The 12,072-nt window shown below is 38.5% G+C and overlaps 1 protein-coding gene across 1 annotated transcript; it reads left to right on the plus strand.

Moving 5' to 3' along the window:
- The first annotated feature begins 6,741 nt into the window (after positions 1-6,741).
- Positions 6,742-11,681, plus strand: LOC112558905. Its single transcript, XM_025229657.1, has 6 exons — positions 6,742-6,939; positions 9,554-9,693; positions 10,057-10,168; positions 10,400-10,563; positions 10,706-11,185; positions 11,607-11,681. Exons 2-6 carry the CDS (start codon positions 9,661-9,663, stop codon positions 11,679-11,681), a joined length of 864 nt encoding a protein of 287 aa, XP_025085442.1. The 5' UTR covers positions 6,742-6,939; positions 9,554-9,660.
- The last annotated feature ends 391 nt before the right edge of the window (positions 11,682-12,072 follow it).

Raw genomic sequence — 12,072 nt, forward strand, 5'->3', positions numbered from 1 at the left:
CAACAAGCAGAGGGTTATGTACACTTCTCCCATACATTATCATTATAATATAATGTGTTCACATAACTGATGGTTATTACATTATTACAATAAGTTACTGTTTTATTAAAATATAAATGTACGCACACAGCAGACTCTTGGCGGAGCTATTGTAAGATATTATTGAAAATAACAGTCCATACAGAACAGAATATTATCAGTTGCGTGTCAAAGTCCTTGCGTACGTTTACATGTACTTTAGTATTCAAGGACTGTGTCCCGAGTCTAGTCTCCTTGTAATTCAATCTCTGGTTTTCATATCTGAAAGTATACACAACAGCTGCATTTTTTTAATTAAAATTTCTGAAAAAGATGTCCAACAAAACCTTTGAATGACATCATGAACTACTCCAGAGTACAACATTAATCATAACTATCTACAATATTTTCATAAAGCAAATTGTCCTGTTTATATTGCCACAAGATGCACTACAGACCTTGAAATGTTATCTTTATTTTCTCAGTAAATGCCTATGGTTTGCCTCCTGTTTGTTAACCTTTCTCTTTATTCAGATAAGAATCTGATTACACCGAGCGTGACTAAGCTTGCACTGTTGCGCACTTTAGTTTACAACACTCTCAGTTTAACGGATGGGTTTTGGAGGCTGAAAGTTCCAGGTCAGGGTTATATCGCCTATATCTACTGATATCGGAAAAAACTCAAACCGTTAGGGTTGGTCCTTATACCACTTACACTTTATACTGTTTTCACGATATTCTTAATTTCAGTCACTACGTAGCCATCAGAGACTGACGTGCTGGTTACATTATAAATATTTATTGAACAATATCTGAAACCATAGACACCTCCACTAGGAAACAGACGTTAAAGACAAATCGGCTTTGTCTCCTGGCGACGAGCGATCATATCCTCTTCCTCTAACCCTCTTGTTAGCAATGTTCTTCTTCTAAGGCAGGGATGCCCAACCTACGGCCCGCGGTCCATATCCGGCCCGCGACGCGGTGCCATCCGGCCCCGAAACGTCTGCCCACAGTGCAGGAAATCGGCATGTTAGTAATAATAAAAATTTTTTAAAAAAACGGTAAAAAAAACGAAAAGAGGGAAGAAGACGTATTTATCCCCACGTAGGGGCGTTTCCCAATCTTTTTTTTCGATGGACGAACATTTCGATTCAGTTCTCCGACTTGGTGTCTCTACGATGTAGCCGGACATTCAGAAGTTGGTTTCGGGAAAACAACTTCAAATATCCCACTAATTACTACATAATTAATGGTAAGTACAACTTGTTTCTGATAAAAAAAATGGTATCTGCTCTATTTTTTTTTCTTTTTTGTATTTTTGCGGTGAAGTGGCCCGCGACACGGCTGTCCGAAATGGATATGGCCCGCAGTCCGAAAAAGGTTGGGCATCACTGGTCTAAGGTAAGTGGCTAGCCGTTCACAAGGTCCATATAATGATATATTCAAGCTGTCCTGTCTAGTTTATGCAGTGTTATTTATTCTACTAACAAGACTTGATTGCTAAAATTATTCTTCCGTTGTTTAACTTTGCAAACATCCTATTTTCCAGAGTGTCTGCGTTATTAATCTGCAGAATACTAGTGTCAAATTAAAAAAAATAAAGTCGCTTATCTTGAAGTTTCTTCTCTTGTCATTTAGAAATAGTATGTTGCCGGGGCAGCTACTTGTCCCTTTGTTGTTGTTGTTGTTGTTGTTGTTGTTGTTGTTGTTGTTGTTGTTGTTGTTGTTTTGTTAAGGAGGGGATCACATGATAGACTAGCAGCTGACAAACCCCCCACTCTTGTCTATTGTGAACGATAGTCAACAGGTCCTGTACAGGACCACCAGTCCAGTCTTTGACCTTCGTTAGTCATTTGTTTTCTTTTGCCCACCGCGGCGACAACCACCCTCTGTCCCGTGCATAATAAACGTGCTGTCGTCATAGAGACCTGCCAACCCTCTTATCTGGATGTCAAAGGTCAGAAGGAGTTGACAAATAAACTTCCTCTTTCTCGTCCTGCAGATATTGTGGTCTGTGGTTAAGGTGACTGTGACAGGCGGGGCTATCAGAGAAATGGCTGCATAGTTATTTTACTTTTCCCTGTCATGTCTGAAAAACGCTGGCAACTTGTAGCAGAGACAACTAGCTGATCCCCAGAAGTATTTACAGAGAGCCGGTTAACTAAGCTACTAGATATACCTCAAGAGGATTCCAATTTACTAGCCGTACCTTCAAATAACAACCCACATAAAACACTTACACCACTACGTTAACAACTTTTACTTGTGACCTTCGCAGTATTTTAGACAATTTTACTAGCTTACTGACCTCGTCCAGCATTTACCATCTTTCTTGCCGTCAACCAGCAAGCTGAGTGGTGCAACAAGTAGACTGGCTTATCACGTGATCACTAAGTATATTGGTATGACATTTGGATAATGTCAAAATTACTAGTAACTTTCTTTGGAAAAAATTAATAATATATAAGAAAATTTAGTATTGAATGTGCTATAGCTGGCTAGTTTTGGTGTCTTTGGTGTGCACGATTGCCGGTCATGCCGTTGTTTTAAATATCAGTTCCTTCTATTTGCTTGAGAAACGCCTCAGTGACTGAACGAGTCATACTATTTACAGAAAACATTGGCTGCTCTTGCCTACTCTGACTATAGCTACAGATGACAGCAAACTAACAGGATTTTCAATAGTGATGTCTCCTATACTACAGACAGAAGACTGAATATTTTTGTTGCGCCGCTGACAATAGTTATTAAGAGTTTAACTTCAAGAAAACAAAAGAAATGATTCCAGGAAAGAGAAGACTGATTTTGATGAAGTACTTATTAAAAGGAAAGGTGGTAAATGTGTACAATTACAAATATTTAGGTACAACTATCGACTATGAACTCACCTGGAAAGATCATATTGATAGCCTTTTCAAGAAAATGTATAGTCGCCTTAAAGCTGAGATTTTGCAACGTGCGCCGTGAACTCCTTTTCTACACCAATTCTAGAACAACTATTTTACGCTTCAGTAATATGCAGCACCTTGACTTCGGCCTAGTGTGTTGGGATGGAGCATAGCCAAACATGAGTGGTGATTGGAAAGGTGAAGAATAAAGTATCCATGATATATCACAAGCTTTTGTACCACAAACTGAGTACAAATTTGGCTGACAACTCTCATCCACTGCGACAGGAATTGAACAACAGATGCATACACAGAAGTGTTGGAGTTCCCAGAGCAGGAACCTCGCGATATCTACACTATTTTATTCCGGAGGTAATCCACGTATTATCATGGTTAGCACACGTCTTTGACTGAAGCTTCTCATGCATCTGGCACCCGTTCTCTTCAATTTTACAGGTGTTATTGATGTTATATTCGCATGGCAGATTTCCTGAATTTCCAGAAAGAGACTGTAAAGATGTTTTATATTTGTATTATTATGTATTATGCTGAACGTGAGCCTTAATGTTGTATTTAATGGCACTAGGTATGACCTTTAAGCCTTTGCACTGATGATAATGAGTGGTACCAATCACTGTGATGCAAAATCTGCAAAAGTCTAGTAATTGTAAGGGATAGCAGTTATTATTACCTATTACCTAGTCAGTGTAAGTTAACGTAAAGCAAGGCTACTTACTGTTGCTGGTCCTGTCCTGCAGTCACTCCACCGACCTTCGCGTATCAAATAAAGCCAAACCAGTTTTCTTATCAGGTCACAGTGGCATAGCCAAGCTCTCTACAATCACCACGCACCAGGCACAATTTATTGCTCATAAGCTTGGAGTTGAATGTAGAAGGAAGACGGGTTTTTACAATCTTTCTTATACTTATAATTGAGGGAGTGGGTAAAATGTTTGAGCTGCAAAATGCAGTTATCGGTTTTTATTTACATGTGTCGACAACATATACAAGGACTTTTAATATTCTTTTTTTAACCATTGTGTTATCTAAACTATATATAAATTGAATATGTTTTTCAACGTTTCTCAAGATTACCCAATTATTTCACAGTACTGTTAAAAATACAAAGTTTTGATCTACTGGTCATCACACAACAAAAGTAGTTTTTTGAAAAGTTTCATCTGTATTAATGACGTATTTGGCCGTTCATAATATTTTGATGTTTGTGGTCATAAACAAAAAACAAATGAGTTTTTGTTCTTGTCCCCACCCTGGCAAAGTCAGTGCTCTAGGCTACAGTGAAATGCGAACATCTAGAGAAAAGATGTGATTTACAGGCTAACCTCGAACTTTGTTATCGCGTGACTGATTAATTTACCTTATCAACACCTTCGCCCTCATACTGATATCTCACTGAAACGAAAAAAAAAAAAGACCCAGCAGTTTCTACTGTCGGGTGTGTGTGTGTTTTAAATTCGACTACAAAATTTTTTAAAGGCAATAGAAAAAAAGAATAAAGCGAATAAAGTATTTTGATTTGGTTCTTTTCCAAAAGATTTTTTTGGACTTGTCAGTGGGACGGCTGCACGATATTTGGAGAAACCTCCAAGGATAAAGTCGTGGAAATGAATCAATTGCCTGTACTGAATACAATATTCTCTTTTTTTTTTTAAATAGTGGAATATAGGCGTATTGAACATGTGAATCACAGACTGCTAATTTTATTGTACATATTTCCTCAAAACTGTTTCCATAAACCCCTCCAGGTCATGATGATAAAAACTGTGTCCTTAAAGATTATCATACACCCACTGATAACTCAGTGCAGGTTGAACTGACCGTAACAAGAACAAAAACTAGTGATAAGAGCTGCTCATAAATCTTGTTACTCATTCCGAAATTGAATTGCCTAGTGTTTGAAGGAACATATATTACGTTATCTTTACACTTTAGAAACTGCGGTCGATACAAATACTTGGAGATTTGAGAGATCGTGTGTAAACATGCTCACAATTTGACTGATTAATGACTAGAGTGACTGTCTCTTACAGCGTAGACAGGGACTAAAAATAGCTTTCATGCCAACACACGCTACGATACACACATACATACCCATGGGCATGATCCCTGGTCTTTTTATGTATCTGTCAAAGACTCAGTTCAGGCAGCCAATGCTTGGCCATTCCCAGGTATGTTCCGTGATCTCAGATCTTGAAACCGAATAAAACGGATCTTTTTTTTTTTTTTTTCATAAAAGCCGTCTTTCTGCGTTGTAGGACCACGTTACTTTTTTGAAGATTTACTTTGAGTGTTTTGCTTTGTTTTGTTTTGTTTTGTTTTGTTTTGTTTTGTTTTGTTTTGCTTTGTTTGTTTTGTTTTGTTTTGTTTTGTTTTGGTGAACGACGATCGGGTGACTCATAAAACACTATTTGTCTTTGTTTCCTTCATCAACTGCAGAAAGGATTTCGATTCTCTCTAAAACAGACAGTGACGATCTGTTGCTCTCTCATAGTAAAGAAGAAACAAGATATTAATGAATATTATTTTATCATAATAGGCATTTTATCATGGTCAGTGTACCACTCTTGTACACAAAAAACCTGCAAATACAACAATAGAGACACTTTATATTTGACCCTTGGCTATGACTTAGGTTGTCATGCGAGCTGTGAGACTGTCAGCTCTAACGCCGAGTGAAGACACCTTTATTAATTTCCACTCTCACCTGTATCTTACCTGCTGTGTTGGTTGACTTTTTCACGTCGTGCAGCAGAACATCAATTAAGGTGTTCTAAGTCTTCATTTTGGACTATGGACTATGAGGTGTTTCCCAACAACATACTGAGGAGATGTTGATATTTTCTAAGGTGTTTTGGTCAAATTACTCTCCAGAAATGCACGAATCCCCGCCAGTCGTGTTGGAGAGCACAGTGTTCAAAGATTTACAACGCTGTTAGCCCTGACAACGCTGTGTGTGTGTCTACCAACAGCGGAGTGAGACTGAGCCGAGAACTGGTGATAAAACAGACTTAGAGGACAACAAGTGTGACAACAAGCAACAAGTGCTCTGCCCTCCACACAAGCTGTACTGGATAGTCTAGAAACAAACATGGCAAAGAGGATTGAAACTGTAATCCCGCTGGAGGTTGGCGGTGACATCGACTGGAAACTACACGATGTGGGCGAGTGTATCAATCAATCAAATCAAGTAGCGATAAGCATGAGGCTGACGAGATAGCTGACCAATAAAAACAAAAACTAAACAATAAAAATAATGGCTGAAATTAATATTGAGCAGGACAGTTGATGGGTTCTCTCTATACTGTCGATGTTCCAGTAAATACTTCATTTACAAAACAGACGACCTTTTCGGTGCAAGATTGATCATTCTCCACAAACGACTTGGCTATAACAAACAACACAATATTATTTCGTTTAGAGCAGGGGTGGGAAACATTTTTCTTCCAAGAACCATTTTGGTATTTGTAAAATCATTAGTAGACCGTGCGAAATTATCTACCTAAAACTTAGCCTGCTCTGATTGCTCAAACTTGTATTGTCAGAGTTACCATAATCTACTTATTTGAAAGAATGTTGAAGTACATAGAAAAAGTATCCACACAAATCTATGTGCTTACACATGCACAACTAAATAATACTCATACTTCTAAACGAATTTTAAGCAGCCAAAGCTTTTATTTCATTTGCTCACTTACAAAAGCTGTTCACACTTGCTCCACATATGGCGGTCAAGAACATTGTTAGCGACATAACAAAGGGCGAAGTACATCAGCGCGTTATCAGCTGTGGGAGTGCGCATGTCACAGCCGTCCTCGCCTCACGCTACGAGAGCTGTTGGGCAAATATAGATACTCTTTGATATCTTTTCAACACGAACATACGGAGTTTGTGAACAGCATTTGTAGAGTACAATCACATACACCATGTTTGACAAAAACCCGTCTTATTTTAATGTGAAATATAACTACGATCTTAGCAACGCGATGGATGTACAGTCGCCAAAGATCAGGTAGGTGTGTAATATGGTCAGTAGTGTGTATAATATTGTTAGTGACTATCAATATGGTCAGTATTGTACAGAGTATTGTCAGTGGGGGGTTAATATGCTTTGTATTGCGTAGCAGTTCTACAAACATAAAGCTAGTAATAACGGTAACTAAAAACTCTCATCATACAGCTTGGCCCGAATAGTCAAGCACCCTCTTCTACAGGGGAGCTGCATGGTAGACATGGTAATGGTGGCGGGTGAAGATTTCCAGACAGGTTGGAACAGGTACCTTATTTTTGGCAGAAGGTTGTGTTGTCTTCTGTACACAAGGAGCAATGGAGGCCCTGTGTCTATACACCACAGTTATATGTACAGAGTGGCTATATAACTGACCATACAAGTTCCTTGCATACGCTGTATAATACGTCGCCATACATTGCAATTACTTGTACGGATAGCTGTATACATTACCATACATCAGAAGTGTGCAGAATGACTCTTTGAGTCACAACACATCTCAGTTACCTCTACAGACTGATATACACATGTAGACGCTTGTAATAGTTGAATATAAAAAATATTTTGTGGTAAACGTTTTAGTAGTTAACTGGAAAAAATCGTCTGCCAGCAGTCCAGGGATATTAGTTCGTGATCAGTCGATGTGCAATTCACATGTGATCTTCGCTCATATCTAGTACTGCCCTTTGCACAGAGTGATATCTTCTTCTGTGACTTAGTCAAGCTCGCGTATGTCTTGCTTTATCTAACTTTCAGTTATCCGAGACTAAGCTTTGTCGTTTTTCATCATTAGTTCGGATTTATTGTCAAGATTGCAGAATATTAGCATCGTAACTCATTTCAGTCCCAATCCCACCATGTATTCTTCCCAGTTTAAATGCAAATATTTTTCAAGTTTCGGTGTACATTGAAACACAAATTATATTTTGAAAGTTACGATATTAACTTACAGACAATATTGAGATGGAATAGGCCAGTACAGCTCACAATCAAAGAAAAAAAGGCAAAACAAGATGACGTGCAGGGTATACAGTTATCGACATTACTGTTTATTGTTGTCACTACAGTAACTCCTTACCAAACATTAGCGTTGTTATTTCCTGTTGGTGAGTTTGACTATGCACTGTGCAGTACTTGGCCTTCAGTCGAGTGGAAACTCCGAGGTCAGAGAACTGGACCTTCGTTGTTAAATTTTACCATCTGAGAGAACAACTCACCCTAGTACGCTAGATTAGGGAAGAGAGAAACAAGAGTAACTCTTGATTGCATGTACTATTCTTTAGTTCAATACTGTGACCGACAAAGATATTTTCTTTGACACTATTCAGAGTCTCCAATGTCATTTCGACTTCGTTCAGTTGCTGAATTGTATGCGTATCACAGCTTCGGAAAAGTACGATAACACTGGGCACTGAGTTTCATGTTTAAACAAGATGGCCTGACTCGCCACGCGATATTTCTTTGTCTCCCGATTAAGAGCAGCAAGCTCTGTCTTCTCTGTGGTTAGATTAACAGCAGTATGGTCTGTCCCCCCTTATATGGGTTACTTTATTTACAGGGTGTCCAAAATGTCTGTGCACTATTTGAAATAGCTGTAACTGTGTAAGTATAAGTGATATAAATAACTTGTTAAGAGAATTCGAAAAGCTGGTGATTTAGTTTGTTTTGCTTTTAAAATTCCTTTTAATTTAACTTAAAAGTTACTTATTTTTTCAGAATCAGAATGTGCCATGGCTTCAATAGAGGAGAAGTAATTTTTGAAGGGCGTGTTGTTAATGGTGACATCAGTTGGTGTCGCAAGATTTCCTTATTGCTAAACTTGGTCTATTAAGACTGATAGAAAATACAGTATTTCAACTCGATGGTGCTCCCTATCACTTTGCTTTCCATGTTAGGCAGTTTCTACATGAGAAATTCCCTAACAGGTGGATTGGAAGAGGTGAACTTTTTCCGAATTTGGCATCTCCCAATTCCCCATGTTTGACTCTACTGAAATTTTGTTGTGGAGATGTGGAAAACTAATGTTTATTAATTAAAACCTCTATCTTTAGAAGACTTACAGCATAGGATAATTGATGTGATTGCTGGTATTACTGAAAAGTAGCTTCAAAATGTTTAATGAGAACTAAATAATCGTACTACGCTTTGTGTTAATAATGGTGGACATCTTGAAACATAACAAACAATATAGATTAAATATTGAGTCTTTCTATTCCTTTTTACATTTTTTTCATCACAGATACTTACAAAGTTACAATTGTTTTATAACTGAACACTGACCTTACATAAACATGTCTTTAAAAATGCTAATCGAGGTGCTTGTTTGATTTGTCACTTCATGCGAGTCAAGCGTATTCATGCACGACCTTAGTGTTGTAAGACATGTGTCACCATAATACTGGGAGAAGTCTATGTCAGTAGTCAACAAAGATTTGCATCAATTATTTCTTACACTGGTAACAAAGTTCCAGTTTCCAGTTTCTCGCTGTAGATAACTGTACATTCATGCTGTATATTGCACACATATACACCTTCTGATTATACATTTTTAGTCCACATAATTTGTCTCATGAGCACCCACTGTGTAAATAACATTACTGTTGTGAATGTTTCGTAGTTTCCATTTGTGAAACAACCAACACAGAGTGAAGCGAAGATTGTTTCTTGTCCTGACTAACAACCCAGACTGCCCTTGGTCTTGTTCAGAGGAGATCACTGCCAACCATGCCTGGTCATCCACAACCAGCTACAGCACAGGTGAGACTGTGAGGATCGTGATGAACGACGCCCTGAGCCTCGCGTTGACATTGTACGGGTGGGATAAATTTGAGAAGGTTACAAAGAAAAGGGTTTTAGGTGCAGTTTCATGTCAATAATAGAAATATACTTAATTGTATAATTTAAACAATCGCAAACTAAATGACACTCAAGGAACAATGTTGTTGCGATTTTTATCAGCTCGATAAAATTCAAATGATCATCATCTATTTTTACTCGCAATCATCCATTGTGTTGTTCTCATTAATATATGTCTTTAATATGCAAGCATATCAAATGTGTTCTTCATCATCATCATCATCATCATCATCATCTACTCTGTTATAAATATAAATATTTTAGGGAAAGCACCGTGAGAAAGGAGGTGAAAGAGAAAGTCCTAAAGGCGGTGGCCGGGTCAAAGTTTACCTACACTCTGTAACTGATGAACAGGCTTTACTGCTTACAGATACTGGTGAGACGAATTTTTAAAATACTTCAATCTTTCAGGAATTTTACATGAAAGTAGGATAAAAAATCAGCGAGACGACTAGTTTAGATGTTAAGATTTTGATAAATACAGGCGTTACACAAATGATTAGCCATATGAATGTCAGCGTATTTACTATTAATATCTTCAAAAGAAATTAAAAATTGTAAAGGTAATGGTGTAAGTATTCAGCATTAATCATCAATCTTTTTACAGGAAATGCAAGTCCCCTTGAAGAAATAAGAAAGATGTCAGGCGCTTGCGTAGACTTCGACTCTAAACCATCACCTGTGCCAGGTATAAAGATTATCATCATACGCGGTGTTCCTTCTCAAATTAATATGGCGGTGGATCTCATCAGTCAGAAGATTGGTTTTGAGGTTTGTTTCTTTATTTATTTTTGTCAATTAAATAGCAATCTTAATGAAGTGGTAAAGAAATTTGTCAGGAAAAAATGAAATTAAACAACTTAAAGTTAAAACAGTTATATGCATATTTTAACCACCTTGACTTCTAATACAGATACCATTATCAGACCAGGCCCAGACATTCTGGCTACAGTGGGTTGAGGCCGCCTTCCCTGATCTCGACTCTCGCGCCTACTTCCTGCCTCCTGTCCACGTCAACCGCGTGCCCATGGTCAAGCAGCTGACCCATGCTATGGAAGTTCTGGTCCTTCAGTCAGCTCCTGAGCAGGCTGGTCAGTCCAACCAGTCTGCGACCAATACATTCACTTCTCAGCCTCCTCGCGTGTATGACAGTGACGTCAGAGATGATGCAGCTACGAAGCGCGTCCTTTGTTGTCTGGACAGACTGTGTGAACATAACAAAGAAGTTATGGTTGGAATGACTCAGCTTTCGTTCGGCCAGTACCTGGGAACCTTGTTATGCCGCTGCGGCTGCCCAGCTCCCCGACCTGCCAACCTTCCTCCTGCTCTCCCTCAGAAATGGAAACAGGGCGACTTTGATGTGCTTCTTATTCACCGACATTACGGCTTTGTCGTTTGTGAAATAAAGGTCTTTGGAGACAACACACAGACTCTAAATATATTACAGCAGGATATAGACAATATTACTAGAAAGAAAACGAAAGACGCCGTTTCACAGCTGGACAAGGCGGAGACCATGTTGTCTCACCTGGTGTCTGACATCGCTCCCGGTCTGCAAATTACTAAGACTATCGCCTTCCCCAACCTCACGACTGGCCAAGTCCAGCAGGCCATCTCAGACGACACCCAGCTAACTCAGGTTTCACAACCCTTCTTGATACACTTGAACATAAAGCAAAATCACGTTTACACGATATAATTCTTTATCTTACACATTTGTAGAGTATTTTTATAAAAGAAAAATAAAAGATATGAAGTTAAAGTATTTGGCTGTGTATGTTTTCTTAATCTTGATGAATAATAAATGTGTTTAGTTAGCAAACAAGTCTTACATTGGACTTAGTTCAGCGGTGAAAATGCACAGCCTTACCTTCAAAAGCCCTTACTGACTTCTACACTTGGCACTTGTATGCACATACTTATGAAAACTTTCAAAATAGAAAGTTCTTATTTCTTTTTTGAAAACATTTTTGCATCCTATTATCACACTAATGTTCTGATAATTTAAAATGTGCTTGATGTTTTATGCTAATAACGCTCAGTTCACTACAAATAATTCTTGCCTCCTGAAAACACCTTTTTTATTTGGCTTTACATCACTCCGTTTTTTTCAGGACCTGTGTCGATGTCTGGGAACAACAGATCCTTCCAACATCCTAGGTCTGTGTCTGTGCTCTGATCAGTTATCTGACCCCAAGACACCATGTGACGTCAGTAGTCACGTGCTGAGGGAACTCGGACACTGGTGGCAGCGACGTGTGGCTGGGGCTGGACCTGACA

The sequence above is a fragment of the Pomacea canaliculata genome, linkage group LG3 (genome assembly GCF_003073045.1).
Source record: "Pomacea canaliculata isolate SZHN2017 linkage group LG3, ASM307304v1, whole genome shotgun sequence".
NCBI classification, from domain to species: domain Eukaryota; kingdom Metazoa; phylum Mollusca; class Gastropoda; order Architaenioglossa; family Ampullariidae; genus Pomacea; species Pomacea canaliculata.